Genomic DNA, 18636 nt, shown 5'->3' on the forward strand with positions numbered 1-18636 from the left:
TATAAAGTACTATATTATTTTTTAAGAGTTCCAGAATATATCTGTTTAAAAATAGAATGATTGTCTTTAATGATATTTTAAATTTTGAAGTTACATATTTGATGACTTTCTTCTTGGTTTTTTGGGGCCACCTTCAATTTTTAATTTTTTGGTAAATGATATGGCCGAAAACATTAGGAAAACTTCTAGTGGGTTTTATAGTTATATGTCTGAACGAAATTTTTCTAACCCTTCAGGATAACCACAAAATCTTTCAAATGGAAGTGGGGCAAAAGGGAGTTTGAAAAACCTGGGAAGGTTTTAAAAAGTACTACTGCTTATATAAAGAATGCTTACTGTGTCCTAGGCATAGTACTGACTACTCTTTGTTCATTATCTTTTTTAATCTTTATGGTAATTCTACTTGGTAGGTACAGTTCGTATCTTCCTTTTATGAATGTGGGAATTGAGACTTAAGAGATTTTAAGCTTAATTTGCCTAAGGTAACAAAACCAGTAAGTGGCTCAGCCAGCATTCAGCTAGATCCAATTGATGAAGAAATCTCGGATTTTAAACCATGCTGTGATTCACCTCCTACAAACCCTTTTTTGTCTTTTCCTCTATAACAGAATGGGGGTGATGGCAATGCCATGTGTACTTTCAAAAAGTCACCTTGGTCCCCAAGGTTATAAAGTTGAGGGTGGTGCAAGGGGCTAATAAATCTCAGCATTATGCAGTGACACAAGGGGCTAAGTAAGTTTCAGCACTGTGAAGCTGTCCGCAGCCCCTGCAGCATGAGTTGGATTCCCGCCAGGGAGCTAATGCACATGGTGCAGCAGACCTCTCCTAGCCTGCTGCTCTCCTCAGCAGTGTATTTCAGTAGATCTGCCTGTTCTTTCCCCACTATCTCTGTGAATCCTCTTATCCTCACCTCCATGCCCCCCACAGCCTATACCCCAGTTCTTATATGCATAAATAAATAAATCTTTTTTTAAAAAAGCTTATAAAGTTGAGTTCATATTTTTAAATTTTTTGTATACAAAATGCATGTATATAATATGTATAACTTAATAAGTAATAAATAGCTATGATTAAGAAATATAGTATTATCAATAACTTTGATGACTCTTCTTTATCATATTTATTCATCTATAGAGGTAACTACTACCCTGAATTTTATGTTAATCATTTTTTCATTTCTTTATAGATTTATCACATATTGTGGTTCCCTAAGCAGTCCATTATTTGGTTTTAATTAGTTTTGAATTTTATGTAAATATATGTATTATACATGGATATTTTTAAAAAGATTTTTTTCATGGTGGTAAAAGTCACATAGATTAAATTTGCCATCACTAGATTAAATTTGCCATCTTAACCATTTTTAAGTATATAGTTCAGTAGTATTAAATATGTTCACATCATTGTGCATAAGAGCTCTAGAATTTTTCCATCTTGAAAAACCGAAAACTATACACATTAGCACTCATCACCTGCTACCACCTCCTCCTGGCCCCTGACAGGCAGCTTTCTTTTTTATGTTTCTCTGATTTTGACAACTTTAGTTATTTAATATAAATGGAATCATGTACTATTTGTCCTTTCTTTTTTTTTTTTTTTTTGTGGGACCCTTGCTGGTGGCCAGGGATCGAACTGGCGCTGCAGAGGCTGTGGGCAGCCTAGCAACCCAGCGCTCAACCACTGCGCCACCAGGGGAAGCCCTATTTGTCCTTTCTTAATAGGCTTATTTATTTCACTTAGCAGAACATCCTTAAGGTTTACCCGTCTTGTTGCATATGGCAGAATTTCCTTTTTAAAACTGGATTCCATTTTATGTATGGAATCCGTATTTTGTATGTATACATTATACACATATACATATTTTGTTTATCCATTTAATCACTGATAGACATTTAGGTGGTTTCCATTTTTTGTCAGTGAATAATGCCATAGTGAACATGGGTGTGCAGATAGCTCTTTGGAATCCTGATTTCAGTTCACCTGGATATTCTGGAAGTGAGATTAGTAGATCATATGGTAATTGTACTTTTAATTTTTTTAAAGATTTATTTATTTATGCATACAAAAACTGGGATATAGGCCAGAGGTGCGGGGGTGAGAAGATTCAGCAGACAGAGTGGGGAGCAGAACAGGCAGATCCACTGAAATACATTGCTGAGAGGAGCAGCAGGTGAGACGGGAGAGATCTGCTATGCTATGTGGGTCAACTCCCTGGCTGGGGATTGAAATTGCTGAGGATAGCTTCATGGTGCTGAGATTTAATCCCTTGAGCCACCAGGGAGGCCCCTCTACTTCTAATTTTTTAAGGAACATCTATACTGTTTTCCATAAGGGATGTGCTATTTTATATCTCCACTAGCATTGACAAAGGTTCCAATTTATATGTGTTTTTTAAAATTTTTTCATCCAACATTATGATTTTGAGATTCATCCATGTTTATGCATGTTGTTTATTAATTTCTAGTGATGTGTGGTATTCTATTACATGACTATATTATATTTTACTTACCCACTCTACTGGTAAATGGACACACTGGGTTGTTTCTAAATTTATTTTTGCTGTAGGAAAGAAAGGAAGTTGGAATAGATTGAAATACATGAAACCGGAGAGTTAGGTAGGGATGAGTTTATATAGTCTTTTAGGCTATAGTAAAACATTTGTATTTTATACAGTTTTATTTGATACACCACTGGGACATGAACAAGAGAGTGAAATGAGCTAATTTCCCCTTAAAAGAGATTGTTGTGACTGTTCTATACAGAATAAATTCGGGGGAAGGTGGTTATAAGGGTTGGAAGCAATAGTGGAAAGGAGAGTTGGGAGATTTTAGCAGTACTCAGATAATAAGTGACAGTGGCTTGTAGAATTGGAGGTGGCTAAAAGTGGTTGTATTTTAGTCCATATTTTAAATGTGGAATCATTTGATCTTGATATAAATTAGATGTGATGAATTAGGAAGAGAAAAGTCATGGAAGGCTTCTAGATTTTTGAACTGAGCAACTGGGTGGATGGTGACCTTTACTGAAATAGAATACTTTGGAGGAGGAGCAGATAGAGCAAAACGCTACTTTCCATGATGCTAAGAGGTAGTTTAGGATGAGGACAGAGAATTCTCTGTTAATTAACTTGGCTTTGGCAAGATTGAGGTGAAATTCTTGAGACTTGTTTTAGGTGAGTCAGGAATATATGTGATGAGTTAGAAGGAGTTAATTAAAGAGAGAATGGGAAGAGAGGCAATGAAGACAGAAATAGATGACTCTTGCTTCAGGAAATTTGCTGAGAAGGGGGATAGAGATATTGGGTGTTAGCTCGAAAGGAATGTAGAGTCAAATTGTGTATGTATGTGGTAGCATGCAATTTGTAGAAACATGGATGGCGCTGGAAGGGATCATGCTCAGCGAAATAAGCCAGAAAGAAAAAGAAAAATACCGGATGGTTTCACTCATAGCAGGAATCTAGAAAACTTAAATAAGGGACCAGGAAAATTAATAACTATAAGAAAGTGAAAATCAAAATCAACAAAAAACTATGAACCAGAGACACTCTATGGGGGGTGAGGGGCGGGGAGGGGAGGGATTGGGGTCAAAATAAGGGGGTTGCAATTGTATGGGGAATATAAAAATAAAATTTATTTAAAAAAATTGTGTGTGTATGTGTTAAGATGTTTGATACTGGACCCGCGCAGTGGTTGAGCGCTGGGCTGCAAAGCTGCCTGCAGCTTCTGCAGCGCTGGTTCAATCCCCGGCCGCCAGTGAGGGTCCACATGGCATGCAGACCTCTCCTGCCACGCCTGCTGCTCCCCTCGACAGTGTATTTCGTCAGTCTGCCTGTTCTGTTCCCTGCTCTAGCTCTGGTGAATTCTCTCACCCTCCCGCGCTTCTGACTGTACCTAGTGCTTGTATAAATAAATAAGTCTTTAAAAAACAAAACAAAACAAAACAAAAAACCAAAAAAGATGTTTGATACTAAAGTGTGTTCATATGCCAATAGACCAATAGAAATGATTTGGGAGAGGAAGAAATTCATAATCCTGGAGAAAAGGGATACTTGTTGAACTAAAGTACCATAGTAGAGGTTAAGGAAAGGGAAGCTGAGCACAAATGGAGGGGAAAAGTGGCCTTTGGTAAGAAAAGGGATACTTCTTAAATTTTAGCATAGGAATGTAGATAATATGGTTAAAGAAACGGGTTGATGGAATTGGTATTTAAAAATGAGGTGATTTTTGTCCCCCACATCTCATGCCAATATACTGATAGTATGACTGAGATGACTAGGAAGTGTTGGAAGTCTGACGAGAATGGAAAGTATGAAGTAGTTCTTTGAGAAATTGGGAAAATAAATCTACTTGGAAAGTGTAGAATGTATCTGGCAGTGTTGAGTGCTTATGTGAGGTCTATGGTGATAAATTATAAAGTAAAATCAGTCCATAAGGTTAGGAGGTGTTTTCTCCAGGACAATTCAACTGCTCAGATACAAGTATGGGCTGGTAAATAGATGGATTGAGTCACAGATGCATGGAGGGAGGGGCTGTGTATTACAGTGGAGTGAGGGGCAAGTGAGTTAAGTGTATTTGCAAAGTGTTGATTATAATTCTTGACTTTTGAAAGCTAAGCTTGTGTAAGTTAGTACCTTAAAGGGCAAGAAATGTGGAAAGGTAGGGTCAGTGAATGGGAGGTATTGTGGGGTCAGAGGATAGGGTATTGGTACTTAGTGTAGGTTATCTGAAAGGGGAGAAAGAGGGTTCACAAAGTGAAATGGTAGACATAGAGAATCCAGAAGAGATGTATCTACTGATAATGACAAAGTTGAAAGTTGATGGTCTGAGGGTTGTAACTTAAGTGGAATGGGGCAGGAGATCACTGGGGATAGGAAAGTCAAAGAATTAAATACCTAGGATAATGATTAGTTTCTTTATGAGGATGTTCAGGTTGTCAAAAATGATGATAGGAATAGTGGTGAATAGTAAGACCAGAGAAGGAAATGTCCCACTAGGAAACACACTAAGAGCTTTATTACATTAAAAATCATGCCTGTTGTCTGCTTACTTTGTGCCAAAAGGTCATCAGGGAAGAAAAGGAGTCACCATCATAGCAAGAGTAATTGACTCTGATCATCATCATAGTGGGGCCAGGATAGAATATATCTGGCACTTAAGAAATGCACTAGAACATTCTTGGTGCTCTTGAGAATATTATTATAGTAAATGTTAAATACAGCACCCACAACCATAAAGAGAATGATAACTGGAGTTCAGGCTCTGAGAGATAACTTTCTGATTCATCCTACAAAACAAACTGCCTGGACCAGCAAAGGTGTTAGAGAAGGATGATGATGAGTCAAAGTGGGATGACTGCTTTGTGGTGAATCTGTTGTTACTTGTTGTTTTAGTTGAAATATATGATAATCATCTGACCCCCATAGATATGTAGTTGTAAAAGGGAAAAATCTGTTAATAGGTTTTTCAGTAGTTATGAATATTTTTTTGACTTAATTAGGTAAATATATTTTTAGTTCCTTTGAATCATTGTGCAAGTAAAGATGATTATCTTGCTTAATGTAGGATCTGTATTTCTGGAAATCATAGTGTTAATTGAATTTGCCCCTGTCTTTCTCAAAGTAGAGTTATAGTTATAGTCCTTATGGAGTTACAATTCTGTTTGATATACTGGCAATTTGCTCTCTTTAAATTCTCCAAAGCCCTCAATGCCCCTGGTGGCCATGGTGTGTTTCTTTTACTATTCATACAATTTTTGTCAGTCTTCTAGTCTGCAGTATTATTTCTGAACCCCATTAGTGTGTTCGGGGCTTCCCTTTCAATTTCCAGCTACGCTCTACCATGTTTTCTTCAACCATTTCCTTGAAGGGGAATTGAGCCTTTACAAAACTACATCTTAACATCCAACACTGCCACACGCTCATGCACACCTTTTTTTAACTGTTGGGGGTCAAAACTCTTCATCTGTGGCTGAAAGAATGGGTACAAATGAGGATGCATGTTTCAGAACATTCTCCACTCACAATTGTGCAATTAGAACTACCATTGGCCTAGCGTATTTGGAGTGTGATGTGGTAATATTCATGAGAGCCATGAGTGTACATTATAGTTTGTTAAGCTATTGCTCATTGTCTGAGAGTTTGTGATAGTATTCAGTTTATTTTTATAATAGAGTTTTTTTTTTTTCCTGTTTCTACCACTGTATTTGGAGCCCTTGTGCACAAAGTTGTAGTTTCTCTGTATTTTTATGGGAGAAAAGCATATTGGTTTTTGGATTGATCTTGCACTAACTTATTTTTCAAAACAGAAAACTGAACCTATTGGATATCAAAGAGGAATTCTGCAATAGGCAGTGCATAATAGGAACTCAGGAGAGAATGTTTGGGCTAGAAGTAGACACCAGAGATTATTATTACTGGTCATTGTAAAAGTTCTAGGAATGAGATTGAAGGAAAAATGTGGAATGTGAAGAGGACCAGGGTCAGTTTTTACTAGTTAACAATTTTAAGCTATTTTTTTGATTTCTGCATATTAAGTGCCATCTGTTTAGTGAAAAAAAAAAATAATGTCTACGTTTTATATGCTTTACCCCCTTGCTTCCTTCATGCTTTACAACCTATTTCTAGAAAATACACAGAGGATTTAAATTTGATTTAGGAGTTGATGGTTCAGATGGCAAAAAGGGAAACAACACATTTCAATGGTTCTTGCCTTTGTAAGGAGGATACACACTTACTTTTTTGAGAGCGCATGTTTCTTGGCACACCTGTACTGAATTACTAGCTTTTTCCTTTTCTCTCTCTCTTTTTTTTAAAGCGTTGCACACGTTGCTATTTTCTTTCCTTTTTTTTTTTTTTTTAAGATTTATTTATTTATTTATACAAGCACTGGGCATAGTCAGAAGTGCGGGAGGGTGAGAGAATTCACCAGAGCCAGGGCAGGGAGCATAGCAGGCAGAAGGACCGAAGCACACTGTTGAGGGGAGCAGCGGGCGGCAGGAGAGGTCGGCACTCTCTGTGGGACCCTCGCTGGTGGCCAGGGATCAAACTGGCACTGCAGAGGCTGCGGGCAGCTTCGCAAGCCAGTGCTCAACTGCTGCGCCACTGGGGAGGCCCCCTTTTTTCTTTTGTAAGTATTTGTTTATGCAGTTCTGTTTTCCCGACTCAGAATGGACTTACACATATTATTTGAATTTGTACCTTACATTACTTGCTTATTAGTTGAAAATTGTTATGCTAAATAGAAATAGTCAATAGGAGATTGATTAGTTATTAATTTTGCATTCTAAGACAATGAAGAAATTGGGTAGACAGAATTTTTTTTTTTAATTTTAGAGTGGAATTTTCCTCCTCTGTTTTCTCTCTCTTTTTCTTTTTCTTTTTTTTTTTTTTGTGGGACCCTCGCCGGCAGCCGGGGAATGAACCGGCACTGCAGAGGCTGCGGGCAGCCTCGCAGCCCAGAGCTCAACTGCTGCACCACCAGGGGAGACCCTAAGTCTGTTTTCTCTTTATAATTTTTTTTAAAGATTTATTTATTTATTTATTTATTTATTTATTTATTTATTTATTTATTTATTTATTTATTTATACAAGCACTGAGTACAGTCAGAAGCGCAGGAGGGTGAGAGAACTCACCAGAGCCAGAGCGGGGAGCAGAGCAGGCAGAAGGACCGAAGTACACTGCTGAGGGGAGCAGCGGGCGGCAGGAGAGGTCTGCGTGCCATGTGGGACCCTCCTCCGGTGGCCAGGGAGCAGCTAGGGATCGAACCAGTGCTGCAGAGGCTGCGGGCAGCCTCGCAACCCAGCGCTCAACTGCTGTGCCACAGGGGAGGCCCTCTTTATAATTTTTTAATACTTGCTGTTCAGCTCATCATTTCTTTTTTTTTTTAAGATTTATTTATGCATACAAGAATTGGGGCACAGGCCAGAGGTGTGGAGGGGTGAGAGGATTCACCAGAGACAGTGGGGAGCAGAACAGGCAGATCTACTGAAATACACTACTGAGGGGATCAGTGGGCGAGACAGGAGAGGTCTGCTGCGCCATGTGGGTATTTCCCTGGCCGGGAATCGAACTTGGGCTGCAGTGGCTGCGGATTGCTTCATAGGTTGCGTCTTAACCCCTTGCTCCACCAGGGAGGCCCTCATCATTTCTGTTTTAATGAATGAATTCTTTGTTGATATCCTAAAGCACCGTGTTGCTGTAGTTTATAAGTCTCTTTCCTTAGGCTTTGAAGTGGATAGGGTTCTGAATTTCCTATTAGTTATAAAGGAATTCATAACAGTGTATCCTAAAGGTATGCAAGACCTGATAATGAAATTTAACAGTATTAAAATTTAAGAAAGTCATGATGTGAACACACTACATTATTTAGTTGTTGAAAAATGACTATTGCAGTAAAGAAGGTTAACTGGATCCCTTGGCTAATAGATTTGAAATTTATACTATGTCCAAATAGGTAATTCCTTACTTTTATTAAGATTATATATATTCCTTCTGTCAAAAGTTATTAAATTTATAGTTTTGAAAGCATCAGAAATTTGTTTTGACTAGAGAGGTTTAAAAAAATCCTAAACCTTTTCAAAATGAAGATTCAAATTGGGGCCAAAGCTGCTAGAATATTCTTCGGTTATCAATTTTGTTTTCCTTTTATTTTTTTTAAAGATTTATTTATTTATTTATACAAGCACTGGGTACAGTCAGAAGTGCGGGAGGGTGAGAGAATTCACCAGAGCCAGAGCGGGGAGCAGAGCAGGCAGAAGGACCAAAGTACACTGCTGAGGAGAGCAGCGGGCGGCAGGAGAGGTCTGTGCACCATGTGGGACCCTCACCCAGGGGCTGGGGATCGAACCGGCGCTGCAGAGGCTGCCGGGCAGCTTCGCAACCGAGCGCTCAACTGCTGGTTACGTGAGAGGAGGAGAGAAAAGTAAGAAAAAACATAGCCTCACTTGTTATTTTTGGAGTCAGTTTAGTTGAAAACCTAATTATCACATAAAACAACTTTCTTTTTTGAAAATGTATTCTGAGTTCCAAGTTGCCTATTAGTAAGCAAGTATTGGAGCAAAATGTATTTGTAAATTAACTGCCTTTTCTAAAATACAACAGTAGTTTTCCATGACTTTTAAACGTATTTCATTATTAGGTTTGATAACTTTTTATTGATTTAATTAAGTGAAGATTATTTAAGTCATCTAGCTCTAAAACTTTCTCATTGAGTTAGAATAAAGATTTTGTGAAATAGTCTAGTTGAATTAAGATACTTGAAATTTTAATTGTCTAAAATACAGGTTTAGCATCAGTATTCACTGGCACAGAATCATAGGCAGTATATATATATATATATTTTTTTTTTTTTTTTTAAAAGATTTATTTATGCATACAAGAGTGGGTACAGGCCAGAGATGTGAGGGGAGGAGGTGAGAGGATTCACCAGAGACAGAGTGGGGAACAGAACAGGCAAACTGAGTGAAATACACTGCTGAGGGGCGCAGCGGGCGAGAGGTCTGCTTCACCATGTGGGTTGCTCCCTGACCGGCCGGGGATGGAACTCATGTTGCAGAGGCTCCAGGATTGCTTCACAGTGTGGTGCTTAACCCCTTGCACCACCAGGGAGGCCCGGCAGCATATTTTTGGAAGAAAAAATTTCCTTGTAATATTCAGCTTCTACCCTATAGACTTCAGTCCACATGGGTTTAAGAAGCAGTGTATTATAGAAATACATTTTTTCTTTAACAGAAGTATTCACTTGTTTTTTATCTTTCAAAACCATAGGCTTCTCTTTGAATTGTTTTCAGCATGCAAGACCTAAAGAATGGAAAGTGCAAATAAAACCAGATTATTTTGTCTCTCACATCAGTATGATTCCCAGTTAATTTGAGCTTTCTCCTTTCTTTGCTTCTTATATCTGCGTTCCTGGAACTTACATAGAGTGAAGACAGCTGGAGGCCAGAGTGTCTGCTGCTTGGAAGTCATTTCTCCAAGGAGGCAGCCCCTGCACTAGTTGGTTCCATATAATGTCCGACTACATCCAATAAATACTGCTCCTGTTCAGTTAAGAAACCCTACTTGGTTGGCTGTCTTTTGGCTGCATTTTATTACTTGTTGTGGCTCTCTCAGGTCCTTTTTCCTAGACTTCCCCTACAGATACTGATGCTTAACAACTCTAACCTCTAGCTTCACATAGGGTGTGGCATAAGTTTACAACTTAATGCTTACCTGGGCTACAGGGTAGGAGACATGGATCTTTGCCTTTGTTCTCTTAAATTAGTCAAGGAATACCTCTATCCATGGAATCAACTTTGGAGTGACCAGGAATAGGACTCCTTTTCAAGCATGCCCATGGAGTTTAATTATCTTGCTTGCTCCCTATTGGGGTAGAGAGGAAATTTCCTCTACCCCTCTAAGTTCTGGGCTTGGTCACACAATCAAATTAATATCAGAAAGGGTACTAGGAGAAAATGAAAATTAATTACATATATATAGTGAATCTACATGGAGGTAAATTGTAAAGCCAGTGGGACAAATTGAGGGTATATATCCTGTGCTTAGGAACAGAATAAGAGCCTGGGGCTTAAAAGGAGAAAGGGGGTAGACTTAAATGATCAAGAGAGGGTAACTCCTATGACACAGACCAGATGCTTTGTCATTAGATGTTTGACCCGCCATGTAGATAGAATTTTCTGATAGAAAGGTTATTTCTGATTAAAATCCTAATTCATGGTAATACCTCCAGTTTTCATTCTTTTTGGTAGTTAAGAGAGTAATAAGTTTTCATGAGCCTGCAAGGCCTTTATTGAACTTAGCTAGAAATAAACCACATGTCAAAGTGACATATCCTGGGAAGGCCTATCCTTTAGACTTTGGCACACATTAAGAAATAATTTAGTATAGGAATACACTTTTTCCTTAATAGAAGTTGTCATTTGTTCTGGACATCTTGGTGAAACCTAACCTTAACTCCCCACTCTTTCCTTCCCCTAGCCTGGTTCTCTTCCTTCTTCAGGATTAGAAAAAAAATGGCTTTATTGTGGAGAGATCATGTATTCTCCATATCATTTCTGTTTTTCTTTTAAAGATTTATTTATTTGTAGAAGAACTGGGGTATAGGCCAGAGGTGCTGGGGGATGAGAGAATTCACCAGAGACAGAGCGGGGAGCAGAACAGGCAGATCTACTGAAACATACTGCTAAGGGGAACAGCTGGTGTGACTGGAGAGGTCTGCTGCACAATATGTGGTTAGCTCCCTAGCAGGGTATCAACTCAGACATTTGTGGTGATAGCGCTGAGACTTAACCCCTACACCACCAGGGAGCCTCACGTTTCTGTTTTAAACCGAGACTGCAGCTTTAAAGCATGTGTTTCTTCTATTTTCTGATTCCTTGAAGTAATGCCTAACCTACTACCTGGTCTAGTTACAAGAAGAAAAGGTTGAAGGGTAAGAGTTTCAGAAAGCCTCTTTCTAATATATAAAATGTTATCCTATTCTTTTGTGTTGGCTTAAGGCCCACTAGACCTTACTATTTTTGTATTTCTAATTTAGTTTTTAACACATTCTTTATATGTCTGCTTTATAAGGTTTGAATATCTGAAGGTCTAATAGATATTAGCTCTGTTTTATGGCACTTGTTATACTATTTGTAGAGATTGATGAATAATGGTTACCTTTTGAAGTAAACCAGTAACTTGATCTAATTCTACATCTTCCCTCTTCAAGGTCAGAAGAAAAGTATTGTTCTCTATACATATGGTTGCAAGAGCTAACCATTTATACACTTTCTTCAGTTAGTGCCAAAGTTAGCATAGTTTGAATGACTTGCTTAATCATGGTTACAGGAAAGAAAATCTCATTCATTCATTAAATAGATGAATTTGGATTGTAATATTCAAAAAGGAGTGATGGCAGTTAGAGGTTGGCTCAGATGTCAGGAGACTAGCAGAAGGGACCAGGTTTGAAGTGGAGCCTTGTTTGCACTGATTTTTAGAATGCTAAGTAACTTTTGTGCAAGGTTCAAAGAAAGTCATAAATATAGTTTGTGATTGCTGATCTTTTTCTAAATCAGCTAATCTATTTTATAATTACTGAAATTCCCCTTGAAAAAGTAAAACAGATTGATTAAAAATCTTGGCAAATAATTATAAGCAGTTAAATTTGATAGAAGAAAATAAAAGTTGTTCAGAGAGAGTGTGGACACCATTTTGATTTTTGGAAACAAAAGAAAACCATAAAACTATCTTTGAGAATAGGTAATGACTGAGGATATGGGGTTTTAAAGCAAATTTTCACTAATTCTTCAGAATAGAAGATTTTGTTTGTAAATATTCCTAGCATTCTTGGAAGCAAACAATCACTCATATACTGAGTGATTGGAACTAGTGTGATTCTAATATATCTGGAGTCAGACAAGATTACAGCTGTTTAAATTGTTCAAATATTTAAGTATGAATCACGCTACATCGTTGTATTGCCTGAGTGCTGTGTTCTAAGTTTCCAGTAGCACATATTTCAAGACCATGAAATTATTAAAGGAGCTGCTTTCTTCTAGACAGACTTTCATCCTGCTAGTCTTGGTTAGTAAGATGGAGCTGTTGGCAGGGCAGAGGTGATTGGCTGGGACCTGGACTCACCTAAAACAATATGAGAACTGATCCTGTCAAGTTCCTGGGGATCTGGTACAGAGAAGATTTCAAGGAAGTTTTAGACTCTTCCCAAAATTGCATTACCCGTGAAGAGAGGAGAGAGATGCCTTACCTAGACAGGATTTGGGCAGCCAGTTTTAACTCATCACAACTTTAGTAAGTAGCCACTTTTTCTAGAATTTCTCAGGGCAGAAGCTGTGGTGATTTTCTTTTTTTCTCCATGTATCCTGGGGCATTCTCAGTTCTTTAGCCATTCACCTATGGACTTTGTTCAGTTAGTAACTCTCCCTTACAGTTTTCATTTGCCCAACTGCTTACTGAATTTTGAAAAAGTTCTAAAGCTGAAAACAAAAAGGGAAAAAAAAAAAGTCCATTTTAGTAATTGTGGTATGCAGGGCTCTCTAACTTATAGGCTCCTGGCAGAGACTTTTGTTGCCTACTTCTTAGGATGATACTGGACTGAGAATGGAGGTTACCATGGACTGTTTTTCACATGTCTCTTTGGACTTCTTTCTATTCTGCTACCTCTGAATTCTCCTAGTCTCCAATTCAATTTGTCTTAACTTGTAAATTTTTATTTTTTTAAAGATTTATTTATGCATACAAGAACTGGGGTGCAGGCCAGAGTGTAGGTGGTGAGAGGATTCACCAGAGACAGAGTAGGGGACAGAACACGAGGATTAACTGAAATATACTGCTGAGGGGAGCAGCGGGCAAGCCAGGAGAGGCCTGCTGCGCCATGTGGGTCCCTCCCTGGCTGGGGATCGAACCGGTGCTGCAGTGGCTGCCGGTATCTTCACAGTGCTGTTTCTCACCCCTTGTGCTACCAGGGAGGCCCCAATTTGTAAATTTTTCAAACTAAATGGTATTGTTTGAAAAGCAGGCTCCAAATGAAGAGGAACATTTTTTTTCCAAAAAGATTTTTTTGTAAAATTTTGGCTAGCAACAACTAATTGCCTCAAAACAAAACAAAACAAAACACAAAAACCAAAAACATACACCCCATTAAAACAATCAAAAAAAGGCAGTCAAACTATATAAAGACTTGTTGTAGACTTGAATACTAACTTATTTTGTGTTTTTCTTATAGGTGTGAAAGTTGTGTGGATTTACTGTTTGTGAGAGGAGCTGGAAATTGTCCTGAGTGTGGTACTCCTCTTAGAAAAAGCAACTTTAGGGTACAGCTCTTTGAAGATCCGACTGTTGATAAGGAGGTTGAGATTCGGAAAAAAGTGCTGAAGATGTAAGTATTATTACTTGAATGATTCATTTGACAAAACTTTAACAATCATTTTAATTTAATTTGGCAATTATTATTATAATTTTCTGATAGAAATGTGTTGTTTGACAACTGATTAAGTACAAATTCATCTGTGTATTTGCACCACAAAATTTATTAAGTTCTTAGAAAACCACTAATATTATCTAACTTTAAGAAGAGTAGATAGATCCTCTTGATTGATGGCCTCACAATTTTTTGCTATTTTTAATTTAAGTAACAAACTTATATTGAGTATCTATTGTTTACAAACACAGTATTTATATGTATTAGTCACTAGGTGAAAATGAGAACCAACTATGACTCATAAGGCTTACAGTATAGTAGCATAAAATAGGTAAACAAAACAAAGTATGTTGTCATACATTGATAAAAATGCTGTGAAGTAGTAACTGACTGTGGTATCAGTTAGTGATATCAGGTGAGGCGAGAAGCAGTCATATTTAAGTTGAAATTTGAAGGCTGTAAAAGCTAGCTGGCTGTGTGCTTTTGTTTTGGGGGAGAATTTTGATTACTGTTTCAATTTCCATGATTGTGATTGTTTTATTTAGCTCTTCTGTTTCCTCCTGGTTAAGACTTGCTAAACTATATTGTTTTAGAAATTTGTCCATTTCTTTAAGGTTATCACATTGCTGTTTATAATCTCTTAAGATCCTTTGTATTTCTGTGTCAGCCGTGGTAATTTCTCCCCTTTTACTTTTTTTTTAAAAAAGATTTATTTATTTATGCATACAAGAACTGGGGGACAGACCAGAGGTACAGGGGGTGAGAAGATTCACCAGAGACAGAGTAGGGAACAGAACAGACAGATTGACTGAAATACACTGCTGAGGGGAGCAACGGGCGAGTCAGAAGCTGTCTACTGCGCCATGTGGGTATCTACCTGGCCGGGCATTGAACTCATGCTACAGTGGCTGTGGATAGCTTCATAGGTTGCGTCTTAACCCCTTGCGCCAGCTGGGAGGCCCTCCCCTTTTATTTCTAATTCTGTTAAAAAAATGTTTTCTGTCTTGTTAGCCTAGTAGATATTTACTGATTTTGTGATTTTTTTTTTGTATGATTTTTTTGGGTCTCTTTTTCATTTATTTCTGCTCTAATTTTTACTCTTTCCTTTTTTGCACTAATTTTGGGGCTTGTTCCTCTTTCTCAAATTGTGTTAAGTATGATATTAAGTAACTTATTTGGAATTTTTCCTGCTTCCTAAATGTGGACCTGTATTTCAGTTAACCCCCACTCTTAAGCCTACTTTTGCTGTGTCCTGTAAATTCTGATAACTTGTATTCTAGTTTTCTTTTTTTTGATTCCTGCTTTAATTTCCTCTTTAATTCAACGATTATTAAACAGCATGTTATTTAGATTCCATATATTTAAGGCTTTAGCAGATTTTTTTTAAGTAGTTGACTTCTAACTTTTATGGCATTATGGTCAGAAGGAGTATTTGGTATGATTTCTGTCTTCTTAGTTTTAGTGATAATTAATTTGTGTCTGAACATATGATTTATTCTTGAAAATGTTCCATGTGTACTTGAATAAAATGTATATGCATTGGTTTTCGGGTGGAGTGTTCTGTAGATGTCTGTTAAGCCTAATTGGCTTAGCTATTTAAGGTTATTATTTCCTTATTCTCTGTGTTAATCTATCTATAATTGTAAGTGGCATATTTAAGTCTCCTTACATTGTTGTGATTTTATCAATATCTCTCTTTAGTTCTATTGATAATTACTAATAATTGGTGCTCCATCATTTAGTAGATATTATGTGTTATTCCTTCTTGTTGTATTAGACCCTTAATCATATCTAATGTCTATCTCTGTTATTACTTTATACAGTGGTAAATAGATTTTTTAAAAAATGACTCGAGTATGGCCGTTCCTGACTTTTTTGATTGCCATTTGCTTGTAGGATTGCCTTCCAGTCTATAACTCTAAGTCTGTGCTAGTCCTTTAGTGGTAAGATCTAATAAATAGCAGGAGGTTGCACTTTGTTTTGAAATCCACTTGGCTACTCTGTACTTTTACATTAGTGAATTCAAAGCATTTACATTTAAGGTGATTAATGAGACATAGTGCTTTTTGCCATTTTGTTATTTTTAATATTTTTTTATTTTGTTTGTTTTTAAATTTTTTTATGTCTTTCTTGCATCTTTTGTTTAGGTTACATTTCCGTTGTTTTATGTGTTTCTTCTATTGGTTTTTGTTTGATGGTTCTGTAGATGACTGTTTTTGTACTCTTTTGGATGGTTCTTAAACTTGTTCTGAGGGTCACAGTTTTACTCTCCTTTTCTACATTATAGAATTTAGATGTCTTTTACCTCTATATTTATTTTATATTTAATTATTCTATATTTATTTATTTAAATTTTCAAATTTTTTTAATTTAAGTTTTATTTCTATATTCCCCATACAAATACAACACCCTTATTTTGACCCCAAACTCTCCTTTCCCCGCCCACCAACCCCCATAGAGTGTCTCTGGTTCATAGTTGTTTGGTGATTTTGATATTTTCTTTCTTATAGTTATTCTCTTTCCTGGTCCCTTATTTAAGTTTTCTAGATTCCTGCTATGAGTGAGGCCATCCGGTATTTTTCTTTTTCTTTCTGGCTTATTTCGCTGAGCATGATCCCTTCCAGCTCCATCCATGTTGCTGCAAATTGCATGTGTTTATCTTTTTCAAATGCTGAGTAATATTCCATGGTGTATATGTACCACATCTTCTTGATCCAGTCATCTATTTTTGGGCATTTGGGTTGTTTCCAAAGCTTAGCTATTGTAAATAGTACTGCTATAAACATAGGGGTGCAGGTGCTCTTTGGAATTGATGTTTCTGTGTCCTTTGGGTAAATACCTCGGCGTGGAATTGCTGGATCGTATGAAAGTTCTATGTTTAGTAGGTCAAGAAATTTCCACACAGCTCTCCATAGTGGTTGGACCAGTTTGTACTCCCACCAACAGTGCAGGAGAGTTCCTTTTTCTCCACAACCTCGCCAGCATTTGTTGTTGCTAGTTTTTTTAATATGTGCCATTCTCACTGGTGTAAGATGGTATCTCATGGTAGTTTTGATTTGCATTTCCCTGATTACAAGTGATGTTGAACATTTTTCATATGCCTGTTGGCCATTTGTATTTCCTCTTCAGAGAAGTTTCTTTTTAGCTCTTCTGCCCATTTTTGACTGGACTGGATTATTTTCTTTGTTTTTGTTGAGTCTCATCAGCTCTTTGTAGATTTTTGTGATCAGTCCTTTATCATTAGTGTTGTGTGCAAAAATGTTCTCCCAGATGGTGGGGTTTCTCTTTGTTTTTGTTATTGTCTCTTTTGCTGTGCAGAAGCTCTTTAATTTGATGTAGTCCCAGCTGTTTATCTTTGCCTTCACTATCACTGCTTTGGGTGATGTGTCTGTAAAGATGTCTTTGATGTGCATATCATGTAGTGTTTCGCCTATATTTCCTTCTATGTATTTTATGGTTTCAGGTCTTATGTCTAGTTCTTTAATCCATTTTGAGTTGGTTTTTGTGCATGGTGTTAGGTAGTAGTCAAGCTTTATTCTTTTGCATGTAGCAACCCAGTTTTCCCAGCACCATTTATTGAACAAACTTTCTTTGCTCCAATTCATAGTCTTTGCTCCTTTGTCAAAGATAAGTTGTCCATAAATCTGTGGGTTTATTTCTGGATTTTCTATTTGATTCCATTGGTCTGTGTGTCTATTCTTGTTCCAATACCATGCAGTTTTGATGATTATGGCTTTGTAGTAGTCTGGGAGACTGATGCCAGACTTTGTGAAGTCTGGGAGAGTGATGCCTCCATTCCCTTCTTTTTTTTTTCAGGAGAGCTTTGACTTTTTGGGGTTTTTGGTGATTCCATATGAATTTCATCAATAATTGTTCTATTTCTTTGAAGAATGACATTGAAATTTTTATTGGAATAGCATTGAATCTGTATATTGCTTTTGGTAGGATGGCCATTTTAATAATGTTTATTCTTCCAATCCATGAGCAAGGGATGTCTTTCCATTTCTTTGCGTCTTCTTCGATTTCTTTCAACAGTGTTTTATAGTTTTCTTTGTATAGGTCCTTTACCTCTTTTGTTCTATTTATTCCCAAGTATTTGATTTTTTTTGTTTCGATAATGAAAGGGATGGTTTTTTTTTTTTATTTCTTCTTCTTCAGATTTATTGTTTGTGTATAGGAAGGCTACTGACTTTTGCATGTTGATTTTATATCCTGCCACTTTATTGAACTGATGATTAGTTGAATTAGTTTTTCTGTGGAGTTTTTGGGGCTCTCTATGTATATTATCATATCATCTGCAAATGGTGATATATATTATTTTGCTTTCTTATAGTGCCTTGATGTTTCTTTCATGTCTGACTTGTTAATATATACTTTAATTATTTTTTCTCAGTGATGCTCCAATTGTTGTTATTATTTTTGGTGGTACATGTTTTATTCTTGGTCACCATTGTTTTAGCAACATGTTTCTAGTTACCTAACTAGTGTTATTTTTTGAATGTCCCATGCTGCTCTGTTATTATTTATTTGGCTTTTTGGAGGTAGTGTCAGATTATCTTTTATCACTAGCCCTATAGATTTTTAATACTTCACAAAGTCATTACTATATTTGCAGATTTTCCTGATCTTAGCATTCTTTAGATTCCAACTGCTGTTTCAAAAAAAAAAAAAATTAGGATGGTCTCATTTGAATTTTCTTTTAGCTTTCTGGAAATTAATTAT

The 18636-nt window shown here is 37.0% G+C and overlaps 1 protein-coding gene across 3 annotated transcripts in view; it reads left to right on the forward strand.

Moving 5' to 3' along the window:
* The window catches only part of MNAT1 (MNAT1 component of CDK activating kinase), a 148474-nt gene that overhangs the window by 30581 nt on the left and 99257 nt on the right, over window positions 1–18636 (forward strand). For all 3 annotated transcript variants that reach the window (XM_054690878.1, XM_054690881.1, XM_037503468.2), the window contains exon 2: window positions 13720–13872. In XM_054690878.1, coding sequence (XP_054546853.1) covers window positions 13720–13872 — 153 coding nt within the window. The remainder of the gene's footprint in view (window positions 1–13719; window positions 13873–18636) is intronic.

Source organism: Talpa occidentalis, unplaced genomic scaffold, assembly GCF_014898055.3.
Source record: "Talpa occidentalis isolate TD23 unplaced genomic scaffold, MPIMG_talOcc4v2.1 talOcc4.11, whole genome shotgun sequence".
In the NCBI taxonomy this organism is placed as follows: Eukaryota; Metazoa; Chordata; class Mammalia; order Eulipotyphla; family Talpidae; genus Talpa; species Talpa occidentalis.